This window comes from Aquarana catesbeiana, unplaced genomic scaffold (genome assembly GCF_042186555.1).
Source record: "Aquarana catesbeiana isolate 2022-GZ unplaced genomic scaffold, ASM4218655v1 unanchor232, whole genome shotgun sequence".
In the NCBI taxonomy this organism is placed as follows: domain Eukaryota; kingdom Metazoa; phylum Chordata; class Amphibia; order Anura; family Ranidae; genus Aquarana; species Aquarana catesbeiana.
Genome location: NW_027362660.1, coordinates 1,155,552 through 1,181,931, shown reverse-complemented (window position 1 = coordinate 1,181,931; position 26,380 = coordinate 1,155,552). Strand labels below are relative to the sequence as shown.

Genomic DNA, 26,380 nt, shown 5'->3' with positions numbered 1-26,380 from the left:
TTTTGGACTTAAGGGATCTGAACCGATTCCTAAGGATTCAATCCTTCCGCATGGAATCAATTCGAACAGTAGTTCCCACCCTGCAGGGAGGAGAATTTCTGGCATCAATAGACATCAGAGATGCATATCTGCATGTGCCCATTTTTCCTGCTCATCAGAAGTTTCTGCGCTTCGAGGTAGGAGGGCGCCATTTCCAGTTTGTGGCTCTGCCTTTCGGGATAGCCACTGCACCTCGAGTGTTCACAAAGATCTTGGCTCCTCCTCTGGCCAGATTAAGGGCTCTGGGTATAGCTGTCATAGCATACCTAGACGACCTGCTCTTGATAGACCGGTCGGTAGCCTCTTTGAATGGAAACTTGAGGACCACGGTCAGGTATCTAGAACACCTGGGTTGGGTCCTCAACTTAGAAAAGTCTTTCCTAAAACCAGTAAGAAGACTGGAGTATTTAGGTCTGATTATAGATACAAGTCAGGAGAAAATATTTCTACCCCAGGCAAAGATCACTGCTTTGAGAGAGCTGATTCTGACAGTAAGGACCAAGAAGGGTCCCTCAGTCCGCCTTTGTATGAGGCTACTAGGGAAGATGGTGTCTTCATTCGAAGTAGTTCCCTATGCTCAGTTTCACTCAAGAATGCTGCAACACAGTATTCTGTTGACCTGGAACAAGAAGGTTCAGGCATTAGACTTTCCGATGCACCTGTCGCATGCGGTGCGTCAGAGCCTCAATTGGTGGCTCATACCCAAAAACCTGCAGAAGGGGAAATCCTTTCTACCAGTTACCTGGACGGTGGTAACAACAGATGCCAGTCTGTCAGGTTGGGGAGCAGTTCTGGAACAGGCTGTGGTCCAAAGGGTATGGTCCAAGACAGAGAGGACCTTACCCATCAACATTCTGGAGATCCGGGCGTTACATCTAGCTCTAAAGGCCTGGACTATCAGGCTACAGGGTTGTCCGGTCAGGATCCAGTCCGACAATGCCACAGCAGTGGCTTATGTCAATCATCAGGGAGGCACCCGGAGCCGAGCTGCTCAAAAGGAGGTGAACCAGATCTTAGTCTGGGCAGAGATGCATGTGCCATGCATATCGGCAGTTTTCATCCCGGGAATAGACAATTGGCAGGCGGACTATCTAAGTCGCCAGCAGTTACTTCCAGGGGAATGGTCTCTGCATCCCGACGTCTTTTGGGCCATATGCCAAAGATGGGGGGTTCCAGATGTAGATCTCTTTGCATCCCGATTCAACAAAAAGATAGACAGATTTGTGGCAAGGACAAAAGATCCTCTTGCATGCGGGACGGATGCGTTGGTGATTCCGTGGCATCGGTTCTCACTGATTTACGCATTCCCGCCTATTCTGCTACTACCACGACTCCTTCGCAGGATCAGGCAGGAAAGGAAGTCGGTACTTCTGGTGGCCCCCGCTTGGCCCAGAAGGACTTGGTATGCAGAAATAGTAAGGATGACGGTAGGTTCCCCGTGGACACTACCGGAACGCCCAGACCTGTTATCTCAAGGTCCAGTGTTCCATCCTGCCTTACAAACGCTAAATTTGACGGTTTGGCTATTGAGACCTACGTTCTGAAGAGTCGTGGGCTCTCAGGTCCTGTCATATCTACCTTGATTAATGCAAGGAAGCCAGCTTCCAGGATAATTTATCATAGAGTCTGGAAGGCTTATATAACCTGGTGTGAATCCAGAGGTTGGCATCCCAGGAAATATGCCATAGGTAGAATCCTTGATTTTCTACAGATGGGATTAGAGATGAAGCTGGCCTTGAGTACCATCAAGGGCCAGGTCTCTGCTTTATCAGTATTATTTCAACGGCCACGTGCTTCGCATTCTTTGGTCCGAAACTTTATGCAGGGGGTGATGCGTCTTAATCCTCCGGTTAAAGCACCCCTAAACCCCTGGGACTTGAATTTGGTCCTGGCTATGTTACAGAAACAGCCTTTTGAACCAATAAGTCAGATTCCTTTGGTCTTGTTGACAAGGAAATTAATTTTTCTGGTGGCCATCTCTTCTGCTAGAAGAGTATCAGAATTAGCAGCTCTTTCCTGTAAGGAGCCTTATTTGATTATACACAAGGATAGAGTGGTACTACGCCCTCATCCTAGTTTTTTACCGAAGGTGGTTTCTGATTTTCATTTAAACCAAGACATTGTTCTACCTTCCTTTTTTCCAGATCCCTGTTCCCCGGAAGAGAGATCTCTACATTCGTTGGATGTAGTAAGAGCAGTTAAGGCCTATCTAGGGGCAACTGCTCAGATCCGCAAGACGGATGTTTTGTTTGTGCTGCCAGAGGGTCCCAATAGAGGACAGGCAGCGTCAAAAGCTACCATTTCTAAATGGATTCGACAGTTGATCATTCAAGCTTCCGGTTTGAAACAGAAGATTCCTCCGTTTCAGATCAGGGCACATTCCACAAGGGCTATTGGTGCTTCTTGGGCAGTGCATCACCGGGCCTCTATGGCTCAAACCTGCAAGGCCGCAACCTGGTCTTCAGTTCATACATTCACCAGATTCTATCAGGTGGATGTGAGAAGGCATGAGGATATCGCCTTTGGGCGTAGTGTGCTGCAGGCAGCGGTACAGGGTCCTCAGGTCTGATTGCACCCTACTTGGTCGTGGTTCCCCCCCTCAGGTAGCATTGCTCTGGGACATCCCATCAGTGATTACTGTGGCTCTGTGTCCCGTGATGTTCGAGAAGGAAAATAGGATTTTTTAAAACAGCTTACCTGTAAAATCCTTTTCTTTCGAAGGACATCACGGGACACAGAGGTCCCGCCCCTCTTCTAATACACTATATTGCTTGGCTACAAAACTGAGGTATCCCTGCAAGGGGGAGGGATTATATAGGGGGTTGAACTTCCTGATAGGGTGTGCCAGTGTCCAATCACCAGTGATACCTATATAACCCATCAGTGATTACTGTGGCTCTGTGTCCCGTGATGTCCTTCGAAAGAAAAGGATTTTACAGGTAAGCTGTTTTAAAATTCCTATTATTTGGGATTACAGCTGTTTTCTATGGAATGACAGATAAATGATAGAAAGCAATGCCCATAGAGTATAATGGGAAGGTGAGATGTGATCCGGAGTCAGAACCATTAGACATATCAGATCAATCTTTAGCAGACATTCTCTCCATGTTCAGTTTGCAGGCAAACCTGAATGATATAGCAAGTTAAAGGGACATGCAGTGGCGTCGCTATGGGGAGGGTGGCGGTGGTGTGCAGCCGGCACCTGGGTGACACCCGCCAGAGAGTGACACCAGGCCTGGACTGACATTAAACACTGCGGCTCCCTCTTTCCCTTACGGGATCTCTGTAATCCCTTCAGCTCCACGCGATGTGTGGGGAAGGTGGGGGTGGAGGAAGTAAACCAGAGACACTGACAGACAGGGTGCCCTATCGTTACCCCACACCCGACAATTGCATCTCTCTTCGACTGCAGCCTGCAGGAACCTGACTATAGCTGCTTCCTCCTTGGCTCTGATGTTCACATACACAGGCCGGGCGGAAGAGTGGGGAAGGAGGCAGAGGAGGGACACGTGACCTATGAGATCTGTAATAACAACAGGAGTCTTACATGGTGATTGGGAGGGGGGATTCTGGGAGGCCTGGGCAGGTAACAGTTGTGCTACCAAGAGTGATTTTAGGGGGGGTGGGGCTTAAAGAATATGTGCTAGGGAGTGCTTTGTTTTGGGTAGAAGATAACTTGTGCTAGAAGGATATCGATCCCATCCCAGCTTCATTCTCCCCCCAATCCTATCCCGGCTCCATCCACCACTCTGATCCCATCCCGGCTCCATCCACCACCCTGACCCCATCCCGGCTCCATCCATTTCCCCCAAACCCATCCCGGCTCCATCCATTCCTCCCGATCCCATCCTGGCTCCATCCACCACCCCAATCCCATTCCGGCTCCATTCATCCCCTGATCCTATTCCTGCTCCTTCCACCAACTGATATTATTCCAGCTCCATTCACCACCCCGACCCCATCCCAGCTTCATCCACCACCCTGACCCCATCCCGGCTCCATCCATTACCCCAGTCCCATCCTGGCTCCATCCACCACCCCAATCCCATCCTGGCTTCATTCATCCCCTGATTCCATTCCTGCTCCTTCCACCACCTTGATCCAATTCCAGCTCCATCCACCACCCTGATCCTATTCCAACTCCATCCACCACCCCGACCCCATCCCAGCTCCATCTATTACCGCGACCCCACCATCCCGGCTCCATCCATTCCCCTGGTCCCATCCTGGCTCCATCCACCACCCCAATCCCATCTTGGCTTCTTTCATCCCCTGTTCCCATTCCCGCTCGTTTCATCACATTGATCCAATTCTGGCTCCATCCACCACCCCGACCCTCATCCTGGCTCCATCCACCACCCTGACCCCCATCCTGGCTCCATCCATCACCCCGACCCTATCCCGACTCCATTCACCACCCCAATCCCATCCCGGCTTCATTCATCCCCTGATCCCATTCCCGCTCCTTCCACCACCTTGATCCCATTCCTGCTCTATCCACCACCCCTACCCCATCTCGGCTCTATCCACCATCCTGACCCCATCCTGGCTCTATCCACCACCCCAGTCTTATTCCAACTCCATCCACCACCCAGATCCCATCCACCAAAGGGGGGCTGACACTTTGTTTTACTGCACCAGGTGACACCAACTCTGATGCCAATTGAGACATGTATTCCTTATGAGACAACTGCCTCATTTAAAGGTTTTGCTTTGCCTGTAAATAGGACAGTTGTTTCATGTTGAATGAACAGGATAAATAAATACAATTATATATAAAAATTGAAGATTTTTATATATAGAACGTGTTTTCTTATACATCTAATGGTTCTGACTCCCATGCTTTCCATTATAGTCTCTGGGCAGCCCTTTCTGTCATTCACCCTTGTCATTTCATAGAAAACAATAATAATTCCGCTTCATCTCAATATTAAACATTGTAACTGAACATGGAGAGAATATCTGCTAAAGATTGATCTGATACGTTGAATGGTTCTTTCTCCGGGTCACATCTCACTTCCCATTATACTCTATGGTCATTCCTTTCTATCATTTATCTCTCATTCCATAGAAAAAACAGCTATAATCCCAAAAAATTACAATCATATGATCTGCTACTCTACCTGTGGGAAAGGTGAATTGCTGTGCTTCTCAGATTTGGCAGAAAATGAGTTTATATTTTGCTTCCCATTATACTCTAAGGGCATAACCTTCTATCATTCACCTTTGTCATTCAGTGGTGTATTTAGGTTTTGTACTGCCCTAGGCCTAACTAAACTCGCTCACCGCCTAATTGTGTCAAGGCCACACCCCTTCTTTTTTAAGACCCACCCTGTCATCTTCATGGGAGGAGGACAGAGTGGGACTCCATGGGAGGAGGACAGAGAGGGACGCCGTTGGAAGACAGAGGAATGCCGTGGGAGGAGGACAGAGAGGGACGCCGTGGGAGGGGGACAGAAAGGGACACGGCATGTTTTGATTTTGGGGGAGAGGGGGGGTAAGAAGACATATGCTCGGGGGTGCTTTGGGAGAGGAGAGGACATGTGCTAGTGTAGGGATCAGAAATCGGAACCCCCCACTAGCACATATCCTCTCCCCTCCCAAAGCTTTTTGCGCCTTGTCAGCCTAGGTCAAGACACAGCACTGCTGTCATTGCATAGAAAGCAATGCTAATCCCACTTCATCTTGGTAATAAACATCATCACTGAGCATGGAGAGAATGTCTTCTAAAGATTGATCTGATGTGTATAATGGTTCTGACTCCGGGTCACATCTCGCCTTCCCATCATTTATCTGTCATCCCATAGAAAATAATAATCCCACCTAATCTCAATATTAAACATCGCCACTGATATTTGAAAGTAGGTTTGCTAAAGATTCATTTGATCTGTCTAAAGATTCTATCACTAATTGAAATTTAAAGCAGCCTATGGAGAGGCGCAGACAAGGGCAAGGTGCAGACACCATTGAATAGAAGTCACACCAGAAGACTGATCATAATGATCTGACTTGCGGGGCGACTTGTGTGCTGAGGATGTTGAAGGGAAACCCCAACCAAAATAAAAATTGGCGTGGGGTTCCCCCCCGGCGATGCCAGATCCTTAGGTCTGGTATGGATTATAAGCGGAACCCCAATGCTAAAAAAAATGGCATGGGGTCCCCCCAAAATCCATACCAGTCCCTTATCCGAGCACGCAGCCCGGCAGGTCAGGATAGGGGGGGCAAGCGCCCCCCCTCAACCATACCAGGCCACATGCCCTCAACATGGGGTTGTGGGTGCTTCGGGCTAGGGGGGCCCTGTGCCCCCCGCCCCAAAGCACCTTGTCCCCATGTTGATGAGGACAAAAGCCTCTTCCAGACAACCCTGACCGGTGGTTGTCGGGGTCTGCGGGCGGGGGCTTATCGGATTCTGGAAGCCCGCTTTAACAAGGTGGCCCCCAGATCCCGGCCCCCCACCCTATGTGAATGAGTATGCAGTACATTGTATCCCTACCTATTCACCTAAAAAAGTGTCAAAAACAAACACTGTACACAGGCGTTTAAAGTATTTTATTAAGGCAGCTCCGGCATCTCTTTCCATTCCTTCTCCCCTCTCCGGCTCTTCTCCCTCCTCCAGCAATGTCTTCTCCTTCTGCTGGTCCTTCTCCCCTCTCCGGCTCTTTTCCCGGTCCTTCTACCTCTCTGTTTTTTCTCCTCTCTGCGCTGTCTTCTCCTTCTCTTCTTTTTCCGATGTTGACTCGAAGCAATCTCCTGGTGTAATGCTGGGTCCGCCATGTGCAATGACTTATATTGGCATGGGACATGGCCACCTGCCAACGTCTTCCAGAGGCCCAACTCCTTATGATGTCACCACCCGGGGAATGATAGGGATGATGATGTCACAAGGGGTGGGGCCTCTGGATGACGTTGGCGGGTGGCCGCCCCATGCCAATATAAGTCATAGCACACAGTGGACCCAGCATTACACCGGGAGATCGCGTTGAGTCATTATCAGAAGAAGACAGCGGCGAAGACCCGGCAAAAGAGTGAGAAGACAGCGGAAGGAGAAGACAGCGTAGAGAGAAGAATCGGAGAGGGAGAAGGACCAATAGAGGGATAAGACATCACCGGAGCCGGAGAGAGAAGGAATCGGAAGAGACGCTGAAGCTGCCGTAATTAAATACTTTAAAAACCTGTGTACAGTGTTTGTTTTTGACATCTTTTTTAGGTAAATGGGTAGGGGTATAATTTACCCCATACTCATTCACATAGGGTGGGGGCCCCCTTATTAAAGGAGCTTCCAGATTCCAATAAGCCCCCACCTGCAGACCCTGACAACCACAGGCCAGGGCCCTTGTCCTCATCAACATGGGGACAAGGTGCTTTGGGGTAGGGGGCGCAGGGCCCCCTGCCCCTAAGCACCCACACCCCCATGTTGAGGGCATGTGGCCTGGTATGGTTGAATGGGGGGCACACGCTTGTCTTCCCCCCTATCCTGACCTGCCGGGCTGCATGCTCGAATAAGGGTTTGGTAAAGGTTTTGGGGGGGACCCCACGCCATTTTTTTGGAGTGGGGGTTCTCCTTACAATCCATACCAGACTGAAGGGTCTGGTATCGTCCAGGGGGAACCCCACAGCATTTTTTTTTTCATTTTGGTGGAGGTTCCCCTTCAACATCCTCAGCACACAAGTTGCACCGCAAGTCGGATCATCATGATCCGACTTCTATTCAAATCAATGGGCTCCCACAGGGAACCATTGATTTTGAATAGAGGCAGAGAAACACTGCTAAAAGCTAGCGTGACTAAACGTGCATTAACACCAATGTGGCTTAATGAGGCTTAACACTGTTTACAGCATTAAACCGCGTTTAACAGCCTTTACCGGCGTCTGGCATTTTTAGGACCGCTTTTGAACACGATATTAGGACTTTCAAACAACAGCCCATAAACGCCCCTGCTGATAAACGTCCAAAAATGTCCATGTGTGCATGGACACATAGGATAACATAGAGGGGAGTTTATGGGCTGTTAAAAAAAATGCCCAAGCTCCCAAATACGGCCGTTTATGAGCTTCAGTGTGCATGTAGCCTAAAGCTGTATGCAGATACAACAAGAACTCTGCTCCACTCTGAAAGACGACAAGCAACCAAGCATTTGACGTTTATTTTATGGGAAGTCAGATTCCCACTTCCTATCCACTAACATGCTCCTTCTTCTCTTCCTTTTCACATCGGTGACTTCTATCCTCAAATTATCCTTACTCTACCCCTCCTCTCTACCCTGCAGCATGCACATATCACTCTCACTCCTACCTTCATGCTACTACTGCATCCATCATCTCCTGCATTTGCTGCACCCACATGCTGACATAAACACCAGGGCCGTTAGACACGTGCGCTCATGCACATCCCACTCCCATCTTGCCTTCTTCACCCTCCTTCTAGTCTCAGGTGATATTTCTCCTAATCCTGGTCGGCCATTTTCCAACTGCAAACCACATATCCAATACCCCTCCCCCTCTGGCAACCACCGCAATCCACTCAGTTTAATTTCTATCCCCCTGCTTCCTCAAACCAGCCCCCCATTCTCACGTGCCCTTTAGAACGCCTGCTCCATCTGTAACAAGCTAACATCTGTGCATGACCTTTTCATCTCTCATGGCTTTAACATACTCGCCATAACGGAAACCTGGCTTCAAAATTTTGACTCAGCTTCTCCTGCTGCCCTCTCCCATGGTGGTCTCCATTGGACTCACTCCCCCAGACCCAACGGACAGAAAGGAGGTGGAGTTGGATTCCTTCTATCCCTGCAAAGCACCTTCCAAGTCCTTCCTATCCTTCTCTTCTTTCGAGATGCACTGTATTCATCTATTTTCTCCCATTTCTCTGAGAAATGCAGCAATTTATCAGCCTCCTGGACCAGTATTGCGCTTTTTTTATAACTTCACTGCCTGGCTACCCTACTTTTTCTCCTCTGAAATATCCGCTATCATTCTTGGTAACTTCAACATTCCTGTCAATGTTAACAGCCCATCTACAGCTCAACTTCTCAACTTAACCTCATCTTTTGACTTAACCCAATGGACACATACTCACTCCAATGGTAATACCCTCGACCTTGTATTTTTCCATCTCTGCAATCCTGGTAACCTTAGCAACACCCCCTTTCCACTCTCTGATCACAACCTCATCACTTTCACTGTATCCTTGCCTCCAACTACCCATCCCCCCAAGCAGCAAACCATTTTGTCGGCGTGGGGGTTCCCCTTAAAATCCATGCCAGACTGAAGGGCCTGGTATGCTCTTGGAGGGGAACCCATGCTGTTTTAAAAAAAAAAAATGGCATGGAGTTCCCTTTCAAGATCATCAGAGCACAAGTACCATGCCAAAGTCAGATCCATTAATACGGCGATCCGACTTTGATCCGACTTCAGTGATATTCAATGGATTGAAGTAGGATCAAAGTCAGACCAAAGTAGTGCAAGGACTACTTTGAAGTCGGCATGACTTGAAGTCGTACTAATCTGAATGGTAGTCATTGGAAATCATGGGGAACAACTTGTCATGCTACTTTGCAGTCCCAAATCGTGGGACAAGTCGTACAAGTGTGAAAGGGGCCTCACTAAAACGCACTAACGATTTACTAACTGCTAAAACCAACGGTCACTACTCCATACTCCTACTACTTGACCTCTCTGCGACCTTTGATACTGTTGACCACCCGCTCCTTCTCAATAAACTCCATTCCCTTGGACTCCAAGATTCTGCTCTATCCTGGTTCTCTGCCTACCTATCACAGCACTCCTTCAGTGTTACCTACAACTCTGTCTCCTCCTCTCCATTGATCCTTTCTATGGAGGTCCCCCAAGGCTCTGTTCTTGGATCCCTTCTCCTCTCTATCTACACCTCCTCCCTTGGTCACTTGATAACTGCCCACGGCTTCCAATACCACTTATACGCTGATGACACCCAAATCTATCTGTCTACTCCTCACCTCACTCCTTCAGTTTCCTCTCACATTACTAACTTACTAACTGACATATCAGCATGGATGTCGCATCACTTCCTTAACCACTTGACGACCGCCTCACGCCGATGTACGTCGGCAAAGTGGCACGGACAGGCAAAATCACGTACAGGGTACGTGATTTGCCTTCCGCGGGTGGGGGGTCCGATCGGACCCCCCCCCGGTGCCCGAGGCGGTCGTCTTTTGTCCAGCGGCGATCGGTGATGAGGGGGAGACCATCCGTTCGTGGCCCCCCCCTCGCGATCGCCGCCGGCCAATGAAAACACTCCTTTGCTGCTGTATGCTAAACAGCAGCAAAGGAAGTGATGTCATCTCCCCTCGGGTCGGTATTTTCCGTTCCGGCCCGAGGAGAGAAGACATCTATGTGAGTGCACCAACACACACACACACAGTAGAACATGCCAGGCACACAAAACACCCCGATCCCCCCCCCGATCGCCCCCCGATCCCCCCCCAATCACCCCCCCCCCCCTGTCACAAACTGACACCAGCAGTTTTTTTTTTTTTTTTTTTCTGATTACTGCATAGTGTCAGTTTGTGACAGTTACAGTGTTGGGACAGTGAGTACTACCCCCCTTTAGGTCTAGGGTACCCCCCTAACCCCCCCTAATAAAGTTTTAACCCCTTGATCACCCCCTGTCACCAGTGTCACTAAGCGATCATTTTTCTGATCGCTGTATTAGTGTCGCTGGTGATGCTAGTTAGTGAGGTAAATATTTAGGTTCGCCGTCAGCGTTTTATAGCGTCAGGGACCCCCATATACTACCTAATAAATGTTTTAACCCCTTGATTGCCCCCTAGTTAACCCTTTCACCACTGATCACCGTATAACTGTTACGGTTGATGCTGGTTAGTTTGTTTATTTTTTATAGTGTCAGGGCACCCGCCGTTTATTACCAAATAAAGGTTTAGCCCCCTGATCGCCCGGCGGTGATATGCGTCGCCCCAGGCAGCGTCAGATTAGCGCCAGTACCGCTAACACCCACGCACGCAGCATACGCCTCCCTTAGTGGTATAGTATCTGTACGGATCAATATCTGATCTGATCAGATCTATACTAGCATCCCCAGCAGTTTAGGGTTCCCAAAAACGCAGTGTTAGCGGGATCAGCCCAGATACCTGCTAGCACCTGCGTTTTGTGCCTCCGCCCAGCCCACCCAAGTGCAGTATCGATCGATCACTGTCACTTACAAAACACTAAACGCATAACTGCAGCGTTCGCAGAGTCAGGCCTGATCCCTGCGATCGCTAACAGTTTTTTTGGTAGCATTTTGGTGAACTAGCAAGCACCAGCCCCAGGCGTCAGATTAGCGCCAGTACCGCTAACACCCACGCACGCAGCATACGCCTCCCTTAGTGGTATAGTATCTGAACGGATCAATATCTGATCCGATCAGATCTATACTAGCGTCCCCAGCAGTTTAGGGTTCCCAAAAACGCAGTGTTAGCGGAATCAGCCCAGATACCTGCTAGCACCTGCGTTTTGCCCCTCCGCCCGGCCCAGCCCAGCCCACCCAAGTGCAGTATCGATCGATCACTGACACTTACAAAACACTAAACGCATAACTGCAGCGTTCGCAGAGTCAGGCCTGATCCCTGCGATCGCTAACAGTTTTTTTTGTAGCGTTTTGGTGAACTGGCAAGCACCAGCCCCAGGCAGCGTCAGATTAGCGCCAGTACCGCTAACACCCACGCACGCACCGTACACCTCCCTTAGTGGTATAGTATCTGATCGCATCAATATCTGATCCGATCAGATCTATACTAGCGTCACCAGCAGTTTAGGGTTCCCAAAAACGCAGTGTTAGCGGGATCAGCCCAGATACCTGCTAGCACCTGCGTTTTGCCCCTCCGCCCGGCCCGGCCCAGCCCACCCAAGTGCAGTATCGATCGATCACTGTCACTTACAAAACACTAAACGCATAACTGCAGCGTTCGCAGAGTCAGGCCTGATCCCTGCGATCGCTAACGTTTTTTGGTAGCGTTTTGGTGAACTGGCAAGCGCCAGCGGCCTAGTACACCCCGGTCGTAGTCAAACCAGCACTGCAGTAACACTTGGTGACGTGGCGAGTCCCATAAGTGCAGTTGAAGCTGGTGAGGTGGCAAGCACAAGTAGTGTCCCGCTGCCACCAAAAAGACAAACACAGGCCCATCGTGCCCATAGTGCCCTTCCTGCTGCATTCGCCAATCCTAATTGGGAACCCACCGCTTCTGCAGCACCCGTACTTCCCCCATTCACATCCCCAACCAAATGCAGTCGGCTGCATGAGAGGCATTTTCTTTATGTCCTCCCGAGTACCCCTACCCAACGAACCCCCAAAAAAGATGTCGTGTCTGCAGCAAGCGCGGATATAGGCGTGACACCCGCTATTATTGTCCCTCCTGTCCTGACAATCCTGGTCTTTGCATTGGTGAATGTTTTGAACGCTACCATTCACTAGTTGAGTATTAGCGTAGGGTACAGCATTGCACAGACTAGGCACACTTTCACAGGGTCTCCCAAGATGCCATCGCATTTTGAGAGACCCGAACCTGGAACCGGTTACAGTTATAAAAGTTAGTTACAAAAAAAGTGTAAAAAAAAAAAAAAAATATGAAATAAAAAAAAATAGTTGTTGTTTTATTGTTCTCTCTCTCTCTATTCTCTCTCTCTATTGTTCTGCTCTTTTTTACTGTATTCTATTCTGCAATGTTTTATTGTTATTGTTATTGTTATTATGTTTTATCATGTTTGTTTTTCAGGTGTGTAATTATTTACACTTTACTGTGCTTTATTGTTAACCATTGTTAACCATTTTTTTGTCTTCAGGTACGCCATTCACGACTTTGAGTGGTTATACCAGAATGATGCCTGCAGGTTTAGGTATCATCTTGGTATCATTCTTTTCAGCCAGCGGTCGGCTTTCATGTAAAAGCAATCCTAGCGGCTAATTAGCCTCTAGACTGCTTTTACAAGCCGTGGGAGGGAATGCCCCCCCCCCCCCCACCGTCTTCCGTGTTTTTCTCTGGCTCTCCTGTCTCAACAGGGAACCTGAGAATGCAGCCGGTGATTCAGCCAGCTGACCATAGAGCTGATCAGAGACCAGAGTGGCTCCAAACATCTCTATGGCCTAAGAAACCGGAAGCTACGAGTATTTCATGACTTAGATTTCGCCGGATGTAAATAGCGCCATTGGGAAATTGGGGAAGCATTTTATCACACCGATCTTGGTGTGGTCAGATGCTTTGAGGGCAGAGGAGAGATCTAGGGTCTAATAGACCACAATTTTTTCAAAAAAGAGTACCTGTCACTACCTATTGCTATCATAGGGGATATTTACATTCCCCGAGATAACAATAAAAATGATTAAAAAAAAAAATATGAAAGGAACAGTTTAAAAGTAAGATTAAAAAAGCAAAAAAATAATAAAGAAAAAAAAAAAAAAAAAAAAAACACCCCTGTCGCCCCCTGCTCTCGCGCTAAGGCGAACGCAAGCGGCGGTCTGTCGTCAAACATAAACAGCAATTGCACCATGCATGTGAGGTATCACCGCGAAGGCCAGATCGAGGGCAGTAATTTTTCCAGTAGACCTCCTCTGTAAATCTAAAGTGGTAACCTGTAAAGGCTTTTGAAGGCTTTTAAACATGTATTTATTTTGTTGCCACTGCACGTTTGTGCGCAATTTTAAAGCATGTCATGTTTGGTATCCATGTACTCGGCCTAAGATCATCTTTTTTATTTCATCAAACATTTGGGCAATATAGCGTGTTTTAGTGCATTAAAATTAAAAAAAGTGTGTTTTTTCCCCAAAAAATGCGTTTGAAAAATCGCTGCGCAATTACTGTGTGAAAAAAAAAAATGAAACACCCACCATTTTAATCTGTAGGGCATTTGCTTTAAAAAAATATATAATGTTTGGGGGTTCAAAGTAATTTTTTTGCAAAAAAAAAAAACTTTTTCATGTAAACAATAAGTGTCAGAAAGGGCTTTGTCTTCAAGTGGTTAGAAGAGTGGGTGATGTGTGACATAAGCTTCTAAATGTTGTGCATAAAATGCCAGGACAGTTCAAAACCCCCCCAAATGACCCCATTTTGGAAAGTAGACACCCCAAGCTATTTGCTGAGAGGCATGTCGAGTCCATGGAATATTTTATATTGCGACACAAGTTGCGGGAAAGAGACAAATTTTTTTTTTTTTTTTTTTTTTTTTGCACAAAGTTGTCACTAAATGATATATTGCTCAAACATGCCATGGAAATATGTGAAATTACACCCCAAAATACATTCTGCTGCTTCTCCTGAGTACGGGGATACCACATGTGTGAGACTTTTTGGGAGCCTAGCCGCGTACAGGACCCCGAAAACCAAGCACCGCCTTCAGGCTTTCTAAGGGCGTGAATTTTTGATTTCACTCTTCACTGCCTATCACAGTTTCGGAGGCCATGGAATGCCCAGGTGGCACAAAACCCCCCCAAATGACCCCATTTTGGAAAGTAGACACCCCAAGCTATTTGCTGAGAGGTATAGTGAGTATTTTGCAGACCTCACTTTTTGTCACAAAGTTTTGAAAATTGAAAAAAGAAAAAAAAAAATGTTTTTTCTTGTCTTTCTTCATTTTCAAAAACAAATGAGAGCTGCAAAATACTCACCATGCCTTTCAGCAAATAGCTTGGGGTGTCTACTTTCCAAAATGGGGTCATTTGGGGGGGTTTTGTGCCACCTGGGCATTCCATGGCCTCCGAAACTGTGATAGGCAGTAAAGAGTGAAATCAAAAATTTTCACCCTTAGAAATCCTGAAGGCAGTGATTGGTTTTCGGGGCCCCGTACGCGGCTAGGCTCCCAAAAAGTCCCACACATGTGGTATCCCCATACTCAGGAGAAGCAGCTAAATGTATTTTGGGGTGCAATTCCACATATGCCCATGGCCTGTGTGAGCAATATATCATTTAGTGACAACTTTATGAAAAAAAAAAAAAAAAAAGTGTCACTTTCCCGCAACTTGTGTCAAAATATAAAATATTCCATGGACTCAATATGCCTCTCAGCAAATAGCTTGGGGTGTCTACTTTCCAAAATGGGGTCATTTTGGGGGGTTTTGTGCCACCTGGGCATTCCATGGCCTCCGAAACTGTGATAGGCAGTGAAGAGTGAAAGCAAAAATTTACACCCTTAGAAATCCTGAAGGCGGTGATTGGTTTTCGGGGCCCTGTACGCGGCTAGGCTCCCAAAAAGTCCCACACATGTGGTATCCCCATACTCAGGAGAAGCAGCTAAATGTATTTTGGGGTGCAATTCCACATAGGCCCATGGCCTGTGTGAGCAATATATCATTTAGTGACGACTTTTTGTAAATATTTTTTTTTTTTTTTTTTTTTGTCATTTTTCAATCACTTGGGACAAAAAAAATAAATATTCAATGGGTTCAACATGCCTCTCAGCAATTTCCTTGGGGTGTCTACTTTCCAAAATGGGGTCATTTGGGGGGGTTTTGTACTGCCCTGCCATTTTAGCACCTCAAGAAATGACATAGGCAGTCATAAACTAAAAGCTGTGTAAATTCCAGAAAATGTACCCTAGTTTGTAGACGCTATAACTTTTGCGCAAACCAATAAATATACGCTTATTGACATTTTTTTTACCAAAGACATGTGGCCGAATACATTTTGGCCTAAATGTATGACTAAAATTTAGTTTATTGGATTTTTTTTATAACAAAAAGTAGAAAATATCATTTTTTTTCAAAATTTTCGGTCTTTTTCCGTTTATAGCGCAAAAAATAAAAACCGCAGAGGTGATCAAATACCATCAAAAGAAAGCTCTATTTGTGGGAGGAAAAGGACGCAAATTTCGTTTGGGTACAGCATTGCATGACCGCGCAATTAGCAGTTAAAGCGACGCAGTGCCAAATTGGAAAAAGACCTCTGGTCCTTAGGCAGCATAATGGTCCGGGGCTCAAGTGGTTAAACTAAATCTCTCTAAAACTGAGCTATTAATATTCCCCCCACCCGTGCCCCCCTCCATGACTTTTCCATCAAAATTAACAATGCAACCATCAGTCCCTCCCCTCACAACAGGGTACTAGGTGTAATCCTAGACTCTGACTTGTCATTTCAACCTCAAATCCAATCATTGTCAAAGGTTTGTAGAATTCACCTCCGTAACATCTCTAAAGTTTGCCCCTTTTTGATAAATGAAACCACCAAGCTCCTCATTCACTCCCTTGTTATCTCTCGCCTTGACTATTGCAACTCCCTTCTCATTGGCCTGCCTCTCCATAGGCTCCTCCCCTCTTCAGTCTATCATGAATGCTGCTGCCAGACTTATCCACCTTACCAACCGCTCAGTGTCTGCCAACCCTCTCCTCCAATCCCTACACTGGCTCCCAATCACCCAGCAAAATAAATTCAAAATACTAACCACAACATACAAAGCCATTCACAACTCTGCCCCGAGCTACATCACCAATCTTGTCTCCAAGTATCACCCAAATCGTCCTCTCCGCTCTTCTCAAGACTTCCTACTCTCAAGCTCTCTCGTTTCCTCCTCCCATGCTCGTCTCCAGGATTTCTCCAGAGCCTCTCCCATCCTCTGGAACTTGCTACCTCAACCTATCCAGCTATCCCCTACTCTTGCTACCTTCAGGTGATCCCTGAAAACTCATCTCAAGAAAGCCTATGATGCCTCCAACTAATCTTTTACAACTTCTATCAGCTCATTCCCCACAGTTATAACCTTTTATACCACCTGCCCCACCCTATTAGATTGTAAGCTCTTCTGAGCATGGCTGTCTTAATCCTCTTGTATTTTATTGTAATAAACCTTTATTGTCTCCCTTTTATATTGTAAAGCAAAAATCCATTCCCACCATTAGGAGCTCTGGAGAAAATGGTCTGCTATTTACACTCCATTCCTCCGCACATCACCTGATCACATGAGAGCTTACTTTCACAGATTCCTGACAGATTTCTGTATGGTAAAGGTCAAAGTTCACTCTTCAGTTTGGGAGAGGTAGGACACACCCAGGAACAATGATTTGGTTTTCATAGGAGCCTCATATAGAGGACCCCTCAAATCTCCACATCCAAATGTCCATCCATCCAGAGTCTATATGTCCTATGACATCACACTGACCTCACTGCTCCTCCTCCCAATGTCCCTTCATCCAGCTCTTTTTTTTCTGTGATGCTCTTAGGATGTGGGCGGAACCCTTGGTATCCTCACTAGCAAAGTGGGACTGTTGGTCCTGCATTATATGTAATAATGTCAGAATTCCTGCAACAAGCATTTAACCTGCGTATTGTGAGTGTTTCTGTGTAGGTAAATTATAGGGTTGTCCCGATACCGATACCGAGCATTTGCCCAAGTACTTGTACTCGGGCAAATGCTCCCGATGCTTCCCCCATACTATGACAGTCAGCGGTGATCAGCGCGTGGGGGAGTTACAAGCTTCTCCCCCCGCGGCTTTAATGACATACAGCGGTGATCGGTGCTTGTAACTCCCCCACACCCGATCACCGCTGACTGTCACCTCATCCTCCTCCATGCCCCCTCCGTTCCTCTGTCCCCCTATGCTGTTCCCCTCTGTTGCTCTGTCCCCCTCCATTCCGGCGTTCCGCTGTCACCCTCCATTGTTCTGTCCCCCTCCGTTACACTGTCGTCCTCCTCTGTTGTTCTGTCCTCCTCCGTTGTTCTGTCCCCCTCCGTTACACTGTCCTCCTCCTCTGTCCCCCTCTGTTGTTCTGTCCCCCTCTGCTGTCCCCCTCCGTTGCTCTGTCCTCCTCCGCTGTTCCCCTCTCCGCTGTGTGAATGGACAGAGTCAGCTGACTCTGTCTATTCACATAACTGAAACATTGTAATCTCCTGTGATTACGATGTGTCAGTTTATGAATGGAGAGGAGCTGCTGTCTTCTCTCCATTCATTCTCAGTGCAGCTGAGGCTGCAGAGAAAGGGACTGGGGAATCTCTATCCTCTGTCTCTTTCTCTGTCTCAAGGGGGAGATATCAGAGGTCTGTTAAGACCTCTGATATCTCACCAAAGCCCCCCAACAGGGCTGATAAAAAAAAACAAAAAACACACATATTGCAATAAAGAATAAAAAAAAATGATTGTAAAAAAATAATGAATGTAAATAAAAAAAAACACACAGAAACCGTTCACCCCCTACCCCCCCCCCCCCCTCCCCCCAACAAAAAAAAACACTGTCACGTGACATTAAAAAAAAGTATCGGTAATCGGTATCGGCGAGTACTTGAAAAAAAGTATCGGTACTTGTACTCGGTCCTAAAAAAGTGGTATCGGGACAACCCTAAAATTATACCTCAGTCCTAAAGTAGGGCTTTAATAAAATGGAAACCTGAATGGTGAGGTGAGGAGGATTCTGGGAATATCATTTGATTTTACTGTTTGTGTTCAGATCTAGAGTTTCCCTCCTGTGAGGTCTGGAGATCATATGACCATCACATTGCCTCCACCTCCCTCCCTGATAGAATAGAGAAATACAAAGAAGATTCTAGAAGTCACCAGAGAGATCATGGAGGAGAGGTGAGCGGTGCTGGGAATTCTGGGACATTATCCAGTAACAGACAAGGGATGTGTCTGGATGGTGACTGTATCATTGTGTGTGTCAGGTTCCTATAAGGTGTCAGGATGTCACTGTCTATTTCTCCATGGAGGAGTGGGAGTATTTAGAAGGACACAAGGATCTCTACAAGGACCTCATGATGGACAATCAGCCGCCCCTCACATCACCGGGTAAGAGGAGACTTTATTGTAAAGGAGAGAGCAGTATGGAGGGTCCACCTAGATCCCCCATCATCTGATAAACACATAGAAACAATGTATTCAGTCAGTGTGTGTGTTTCCTACAGATGGATCCAGTAATGGGAACCCACCAGAGAGATGTCCCCGTCCTCTGTATTCCCGGGATTCCACACAGGAAGATCACACCATCCCTCACCATCATCAGGTAGATGAGGAACAATCACTGATAGTATCATTAGGATCTGTACATTAGCTGCATTGTTACAATTGATGTCATTTTTATTATATATTCAGAGTGGAAACCTGAGAGATTCTAAAGTTGAAGTTAAAGAAGAGATAAAAGAGGTGGATGATGAGGATGGTGTGATGGAGGAGTCAGCATTTCTAAAAGAACACAAAGATCTGTACCAGGACACCATGGTGGAGTCATCCAGCTATAGAAACCCACCAGAGAGATGTCCCCATCCTCTGTATTCCCGGGATTCCACACAGGAAGATCACACCATCCCTCACCATCATCAGGTAGATGACTGACATTGGTAGTTCTGATTTATACACAGCATGTTTGTTACAATGAATGTTTTATTATATATACAGAGTGGAAACCTCGGGGATGATAATATTGATGTTAAAGAAGAGTATAAAGAGGAGGATGAAGAGTATGGAGTGATGGAGGAGTTTTCAGAAGGACACAAGGTTTTGATGGAGCCACCTAATACTAGGAACCCACCAGAGAGATGTCCCCATCCTCTGTATTCCCGGGATTCCACACAGGAAGATCACACCATCCCTCAATGTTACAAGGTTGGTAGGATGGATCATCTAGAACATCAACTTGAGACAGGGGGGTTTATTTACTGAAGGAAAATCCACTGTGCACTTGGAGGTGCAGTCTCTGTAGATCTGAGGGGAACATTGAAGGAAAATTAAAAAAAACTCAATTTTTGTTTGTACATGATTGGATGATAGAAATCAGCAGAGCTTCCCCTCATTTCAGATCTCCCCCTCAGATCTACAGCAACTGTACTTCCATGTGCACTTGTAGTGCGTAGTGGATTTGCCTTTAGTAAATCAATACCAATGTGTAGATGTTTTTATGCAATGTCACAATAAAAAAGCTTATATTTTACAGATGATATTCTCTCTCATTTTCTTGATTTAGAGTGGAGATCCAATTGATATAGAATTTGAGGTTAAAGCAGAAGAAGAAGAGAGGTATGTGAGGGATGATCAGCAGTCTATGGAGGAGGATGGAATAACGGGGACATTTATAGAGGAGGACACTCCTACAGAGATCAGCACAGGTGGGCCATTAACACTAAATACATTCCTCCACCCATAATGCTCACTGATTGGTCCAGAGTAGGGCGGGGACTGGGTGATATCAGCCTGTAATCCCCTGGTCACTTTCCTGAGCTGTGTTCCCTGTCCTGTATTCCTGTATTTCTCTCGAATAATCTTCATTCTCTGTGCTGCAGACACAATTTATGTATCTAGACTGGATTTATGGAGAGTCTGGGGTTCAGCTGACAGCAAAATGTTCATTTTCACCATAGGTGCTACTAGACCTAGTCACCTAGGGGATTTGCTTTGGGTGTTCAACCCAATACCCGGGTCTATTAAGATTTCTGACAGAACAATGCTCTCCGGGTTACTGTTATCTGCTGGCTGTGCCGGGTGGAGGGATATGTCTGTATAGTCTCAGACCCAAGTCACTGAGTGCAGTCTCAGGAGATGGGAGGCAGCGGTGTGGGACCTCTGCAACTTGTCTCATGTAAACATTTAATCTTCCACTGATTGCTGAATACCAATATTATGAGTCCTGACCCTTACACTGTATAATTTATATTGTACATTACATACTCCTGACCCCTGCACTATATACTCTATGTTGTACATTACATTATTCTCATACTATAAAATCCTAACCTTTGTATCATATATATTAAGTTGTACATTCCATAAGCCTTACCTCTTTTGCGCACATTTCCTACCAGCTGGACATTTTATATCTGATGATTAGATTGGAGCACAAACTTTTACATATTGATTATAATGTGATATAATGTAATCCTCAAACTTTGAAACCTTAAACATAAAGTGATAATGAGGGAGGAGTCAATAACCCAATGATGGGGATCTTCAGGACAGTCCAGTCTTCATCTTGGTTGTTCTCCCCCATCCTCACTCTCTGACCTCTGGTGGGGCTCAGCCCCGCTGTTATTCATGACTAAATCATGGACTAAATAAAGAAGTGCAGGACTTCTTGTGTTGGGAAGATGTCAATGAGTGATAGAGGGGGGTGGGGACACTCGTCCTATAATCCCCTCATCACTGACACTGCTATCATGTACTCAGTCTTTATGTATGATATTGTATCATGTTCTACAGTCTCTAACCATCTCTTGTATCCTGTCCCCAGTCTCTGACCATCTCTTGTACCATGTCCTCAGTCTCTGACCATCTCTTGTATCATGTCCTCAGTCTCTGACCATCTCTTGTATCATGTCCTCAGTCTCTGACCATCTCTTGTATCATGTCCCCAGTCTGACCATCTCTTTTATCATGTCCTCAGTCTCTGACCATTTCTTGTATCATGTCCCCGGTCTCTAACCATCTCTTGTATCATGTCCCCGGTCTCTAACCATCTCTTGTATCATCCCCAGTCTCTAAACATCTCTTGTATCATGTCCCCAGTCTCTAACCATCTCCTGTATCATGTCCCCAGTCTCTAACCATCTCCTGTATCATGTCCCCAGTCTCTAACCACCTCTTGTATCATGTCCCCAGTCTCTAACCATCTCCTGTATTATGTCCCCAGTCTCTAACCATCTCCTGTGTTATGTCCCCAGTCTCTAACCATCTCCTGTATTATGTCCCCAGTCTCTAACCATCTCCTGTGTTATGTCCCCAGGCTCTAACCATCTCCTGTATTATGTCCCCAGTCTCTAACCATTTCTTGTATCATGTCCACAGTCTCTAACCATCTCCTGTATTATGTCCCCAGTCTCTGACCATTTCTTGTATCATGTCCCCAGTCTCTAACCATCTCCTGTATTATGTCCCCAGTCTCTGACCATTTCTTGTATCATGTCCCCAGTCTCTAACCATCTCCTGTATTATGTCCCCAGTCTCTAACCATTTCTTGTATCATGTCCACAGTCTCTAACCATCTCCTGTATTATGTCCCCAGTCTCTGACCATTTCTTGTATCATGTCCCCAGTCTCTAACCATCTCCTGTATTATGTCCCCAGTCTCTAACCATTTCTTGTATCATGTCCACAGTCTCTAACCATCTCCTGTATCATGTCCCCAGTCTCTAACCACCTCTTGTATCATGTCCCCAGTCTCTAACCATCTCCTGTATTATGTCCCCAGTCTCTAACCATCTCCTGTATTATGTCCCCAGTCTCTAACCATCTCCTGTATTATGTCCCCAGTCTCTAACCATCTCCCGTATTATGTCCCCAGTCTCTAACCATCTCCTGTATTATGTCCCCAGTCTCTAACCATCTCCTGTATTATGTCCCCAGTCTCTAACCATCTCCTGTATTATGTCCCCAGTCTCTAACCATCTCCTGTATTATGTCCCCAGTCTCTAACCATCTCCTGTATTATGTCCCCAGTCTCTAACCATCTCCTGTATTATGTCCCCAGTCTCTAACCATTTCTTGTATCATGTCCACAGTCTCTAACCATCTCTTGTATTATGTCTGCAATCTCTTACTTAAACACACTGCTATAGTATTAGCAAAATTTCCATTCGGTGCACCTCTAGCAGACATGATACAGGAGATGGTCAGAGACTGCAGACATAGTACAGGAGATGATCAGAGACTGCAGACATAGTACAGGAGATGATCAGAGACTGCAAACATGATGCAGGAGATCAATGCAACCTCACCAGTGCCTGTCAGATGCAGCCTGCCTGTGCTTGTCATGCAGCCTGCCAGTTTCTGTGGATGCATCCTCACCATTGCCCATCATGCAGCCTGCCAGTGCCCGGATTAAAGTGGCGATCTCCATGTGTCACGGAGCTGTATTTGAATTGCCCGGGTCGCAGTAACAATGTCCCACCTCCTGTGATCACGTCACACTGATTCAATGTCCCACCATTGGATCAGTGTGCTGTCTGTCACAGGAGGTGGGTCATTGTTACTGCAGTCCATGCAATTCAGCTCTGTGACACACGGAGATCGCCACTCTGTGGGAGGGAGGTGAGGAGGAGAGGAGAAGGAGGGAGGGGAGGACTGGGGCACACCAGGATGACACCGCCGCAATGGGTGGCACCAGGGGCGGGGCCCTGGGCGGGGCCCTGCCCCATTTTCGGCAATATTTTAATTTCGGCAATGTGCCGAAAACACAATTTTCAGCAGTTTTTTTTCGGCTGCTGAAATTTCTGTGCATCCCTAGAGGTAAGTATGACAAGTTTATTTAAAAAAGAAATCCAACATTTACAATGACTTTAAGGACTCTACATAGTTACATAGTAGGTGAGGTTGAAAAAAGACACGAGTCCATCAAGTCCAACCTATGTGTGTGATTATGTGTTAGTATTACATTATATATCCCTGTATGTTGTGGTCATTCAGGTGCTTATCTAATAGTTTCTTGAAACTATCGATGCCCCCCCCTGAGACCACCGCCTGTGGAAGGGAATTCCACATCCTTGCCGCTCTTACAGTAAAGAGCCCTTTACGTAGTTTAAGGTTAAACCTCTTTTCTTCTAATTTTAATGAGTGGCCACGAGTCTTATTAAACTCCCTTCCGCGAAAAAGTTTTATCCCTATTGTGGGGTCACCAGTATGGTATTTGTATATTAAAATCATCAATCCCCTCTCAAGCGTCTCTTCTCCAGAGAGAATAAGTTCAGTGCTGGCAATCTTTCCTCATAACTAAGATCCTCCAGACCCTTTATTAGCTTTGTTGCCCTTTTTGTACTCGCTCCATTTCCAGTACATCCTTCTTGAGGACAGGTGCCCAAAACCTGGGCCTGAGTGGGAGAATTATCGTTTTATCTCTGGAGTTGATCCCCATTTTTAATGCATGCCAATATTCTGTTTGCTTTGTTAGCAGCAGCTTGGCATTGCATGCCATTGCTGAGCCTATCATCTACTAGGACCCCCAGGTCCTTTTCCATCCTAGATTCCCCCAGAGGTTCTCCCCCCAGTGTATAGATTGCATTCATATTTTTGTCACCCAAATGCATTATTTTACATTTTTCTACATTAAACCTCATTTGCCATGTAGTTGCCCACCCCATTAATTTGTTCAGATCTTTTTGCAAGGTTTCCACATCCTGCGGAGAAGTTATTGCCCTGCTTAGCTTAGTAACGTCCGCAAATACAGCGATTGAACTTTTTATCCCATCCTTCAGGTCTTTTATGAACAAATTAAATAGGATTGGTCCCAGCACAGAACCCTGGGGAACCCCACTTCCCACCCCTGACCATTCTGAGTACTCCCCATTTATCACCACCCTCTGAACACGCCCTTGTAGCCAGTTTTCAATCCATTGTACTCACCCTATGGTCCATGCCAACGGACCTTATTTTGTACAGTAAACGTTAATGGGGAACTGTGTCAAATGCTTTTGCAAAATCCAGATACACCACGTCTACGGGCCTTTCTTTATCTAGATGGCAACTCACTTCCTCATAGAATCCATCCTGATTACTGCTAATGATACCATTCTCATTACTAAAATCTTGTATATAGTCCCCTCCAAGAGCTTGCATACTATTGATGTTAGGCTAACTGGTCTATAATTTCCAGGGATGTATTTTGGGCCCTTTTTAAATATTGGTGCTACATTGGCTTTTCCCCAATCAGCTGGTACCATTCCAGTCAGTAGACTGTCTGTAAAAATTAGGAACAATGGTCTGGCAATTACTTGACTGAGTTTCCTAAGTACCCTCGGGTGCAAGCCATCCGGTCCCGGTGATTTATTAATGTTTAGTTTCCCAAATCTAATGCCACGTAAACACGGTCGGACTTTCCGACGGGAAATGTTGGATGTGAGCTGTCGGAAAGTCCGACTGTGTGTATGCTCCATCGAACATTTGTTGTCGGACTTTCCGGCAACAGATGTTTGCTAGCAGGTTCTCAAATTTTCCGCCAACAAAACTTTGTTATCGGAAAGTCCGATCGTGTGTACACAAGTCCGTCGCACAAAAGTTCACGCATGCTCAGAATCAAGCAGAAGGAGCCGCACTGGCTATTGAACATTTTTCTCGGCTCGTCGTACGTCTTGTACGTCACCGCGTTCTCATGTTCTCATGTTCTCATGTTCATAAATGTGTGTATGCAAAACAAGTTTGAGCCAACATCCTTCAAACAAAAATCCATGGTTTTGTTGGCGGAAAGTCTGATCGTGTGTACTGGGCATTATTCTAATTCTGTTCTCTGTTAGCCATGGAGGTGCTTCTTGTGATGTGTCATGAGGATAAACACTGCAGTTTTGGTTAGTGAATCCCCCTGATTTCCTCGTGAAGACCGAGGAGAAGAATAAATTCAATACCTTTGCCATTTCCCCATCCTTTATAACCAGATGTCCTTCCTCATTCTTTATGGGGCCGATATGGTCTGTCCTCCCTTTTTTACCGTTTACATACTTAACCACTTGCCGACCAGCCTCCGTCATTATACTGCGGCAGGTCGGCACGATCCCGCGAACCGTCGTAGCTGTACGTTGGCTCCTTTAAGTGGGACAGCAGGCGTGCGCAGGGGTGCCGATGCTCGTGACTGGCGGTCGCGATGACAGCCGGCCACGTGCGATCGTGGGCACGAGAGGCAGAACAGGGACGTGTGTGTGTAAACACGTAAATCCCAGCTGATCGGGTGCGGGGGCGTGACCGGATATGAAAGCGAGAAGACGTGCGTACTCCTCCCCCTCCCTCCGCTCTGAACATCCGAGCTGAGGGGGGCATGGAGGTCGGCCGGTGATGTGTGAGAGCCGCCGGGCTGAGCCGAGATAGTCCCTAATGCTCCGCTCTCCAACACAACTCAGGAGCCCAAACAAGCTGTATTGACGGAGCCACGGCGGCAGCGTGAGAGGCTCCCCCTCGCTTGTCAGTAGTCAGTAATAAGATCAGTTCCAGCAGCAGCGTGTGTCTGGCAAGGAGCCAAATGCAGTGAACCGTGACTCTGAGGATTAACTCATGATCGCTGGATGCAGGTGAAAGCCCTTTCTCCTCTCTCTCTCTCTCTCTCTCTCTGCTCTCCCTGACTTTTCTTATAAGTTGCTAGCTTGGACTGCGTTTATTATGGAAATGCTGATTTTGCTGAAGTGTTTATGTGTTAAGGGAGAAGCATTTATATACTGTAAGTGTGCATTTATGAGTTTCTGAATAAAGTCCTTTATGGTTTTACACTATGCAAGTTCCATCTTTATTTTATGGTACGCCCCTTCCACGAGTTTATCGCTGACGTTGTGATGACCCTGTAGTGGATCCCGATGCGAGTTCCAGTTGCCCATGTCAGTTGTGCCTGCGAGCTGTGATCCTCTGTAGTGGGGGATCGTGGCCTTTCGGTAAGGAGTGACCCCTTCCGTTCTTGGTGGTGGACTGCCTTTTTCACAAATGAATATTCGC

At 46.6% G+C, this 26,380-nt stretch overlaps 1 protein-coding gene across 1 annotated transcript in view; it reads left to right on the top strand.

Moving 5' to 3' along the window:
- The window catches only part of LOC141121791 (uncharacterized), a 428,955-nt gene that overhangs the window by 4,331 nt on the left and 398,244 nt on the right, over positions 1-26,380 (top strand). The window contains exons 2-4 of the mRNA XM_073611510.1: positions 18,441-18,568; positions 18,655-18,778; positions 18,895-18,992. Of these exons, the coding sequence (XP_073467611.1) occupies positions 18,441-18,568; positions 18,655-18,778; positions 18,895-18,992 (350 nt within the window). The remainder of the gene's footprint in view (positions 1-18,440; positions 18,569-18,654; positions 18,779-18,894; positions 18,993-26,380) is intronic.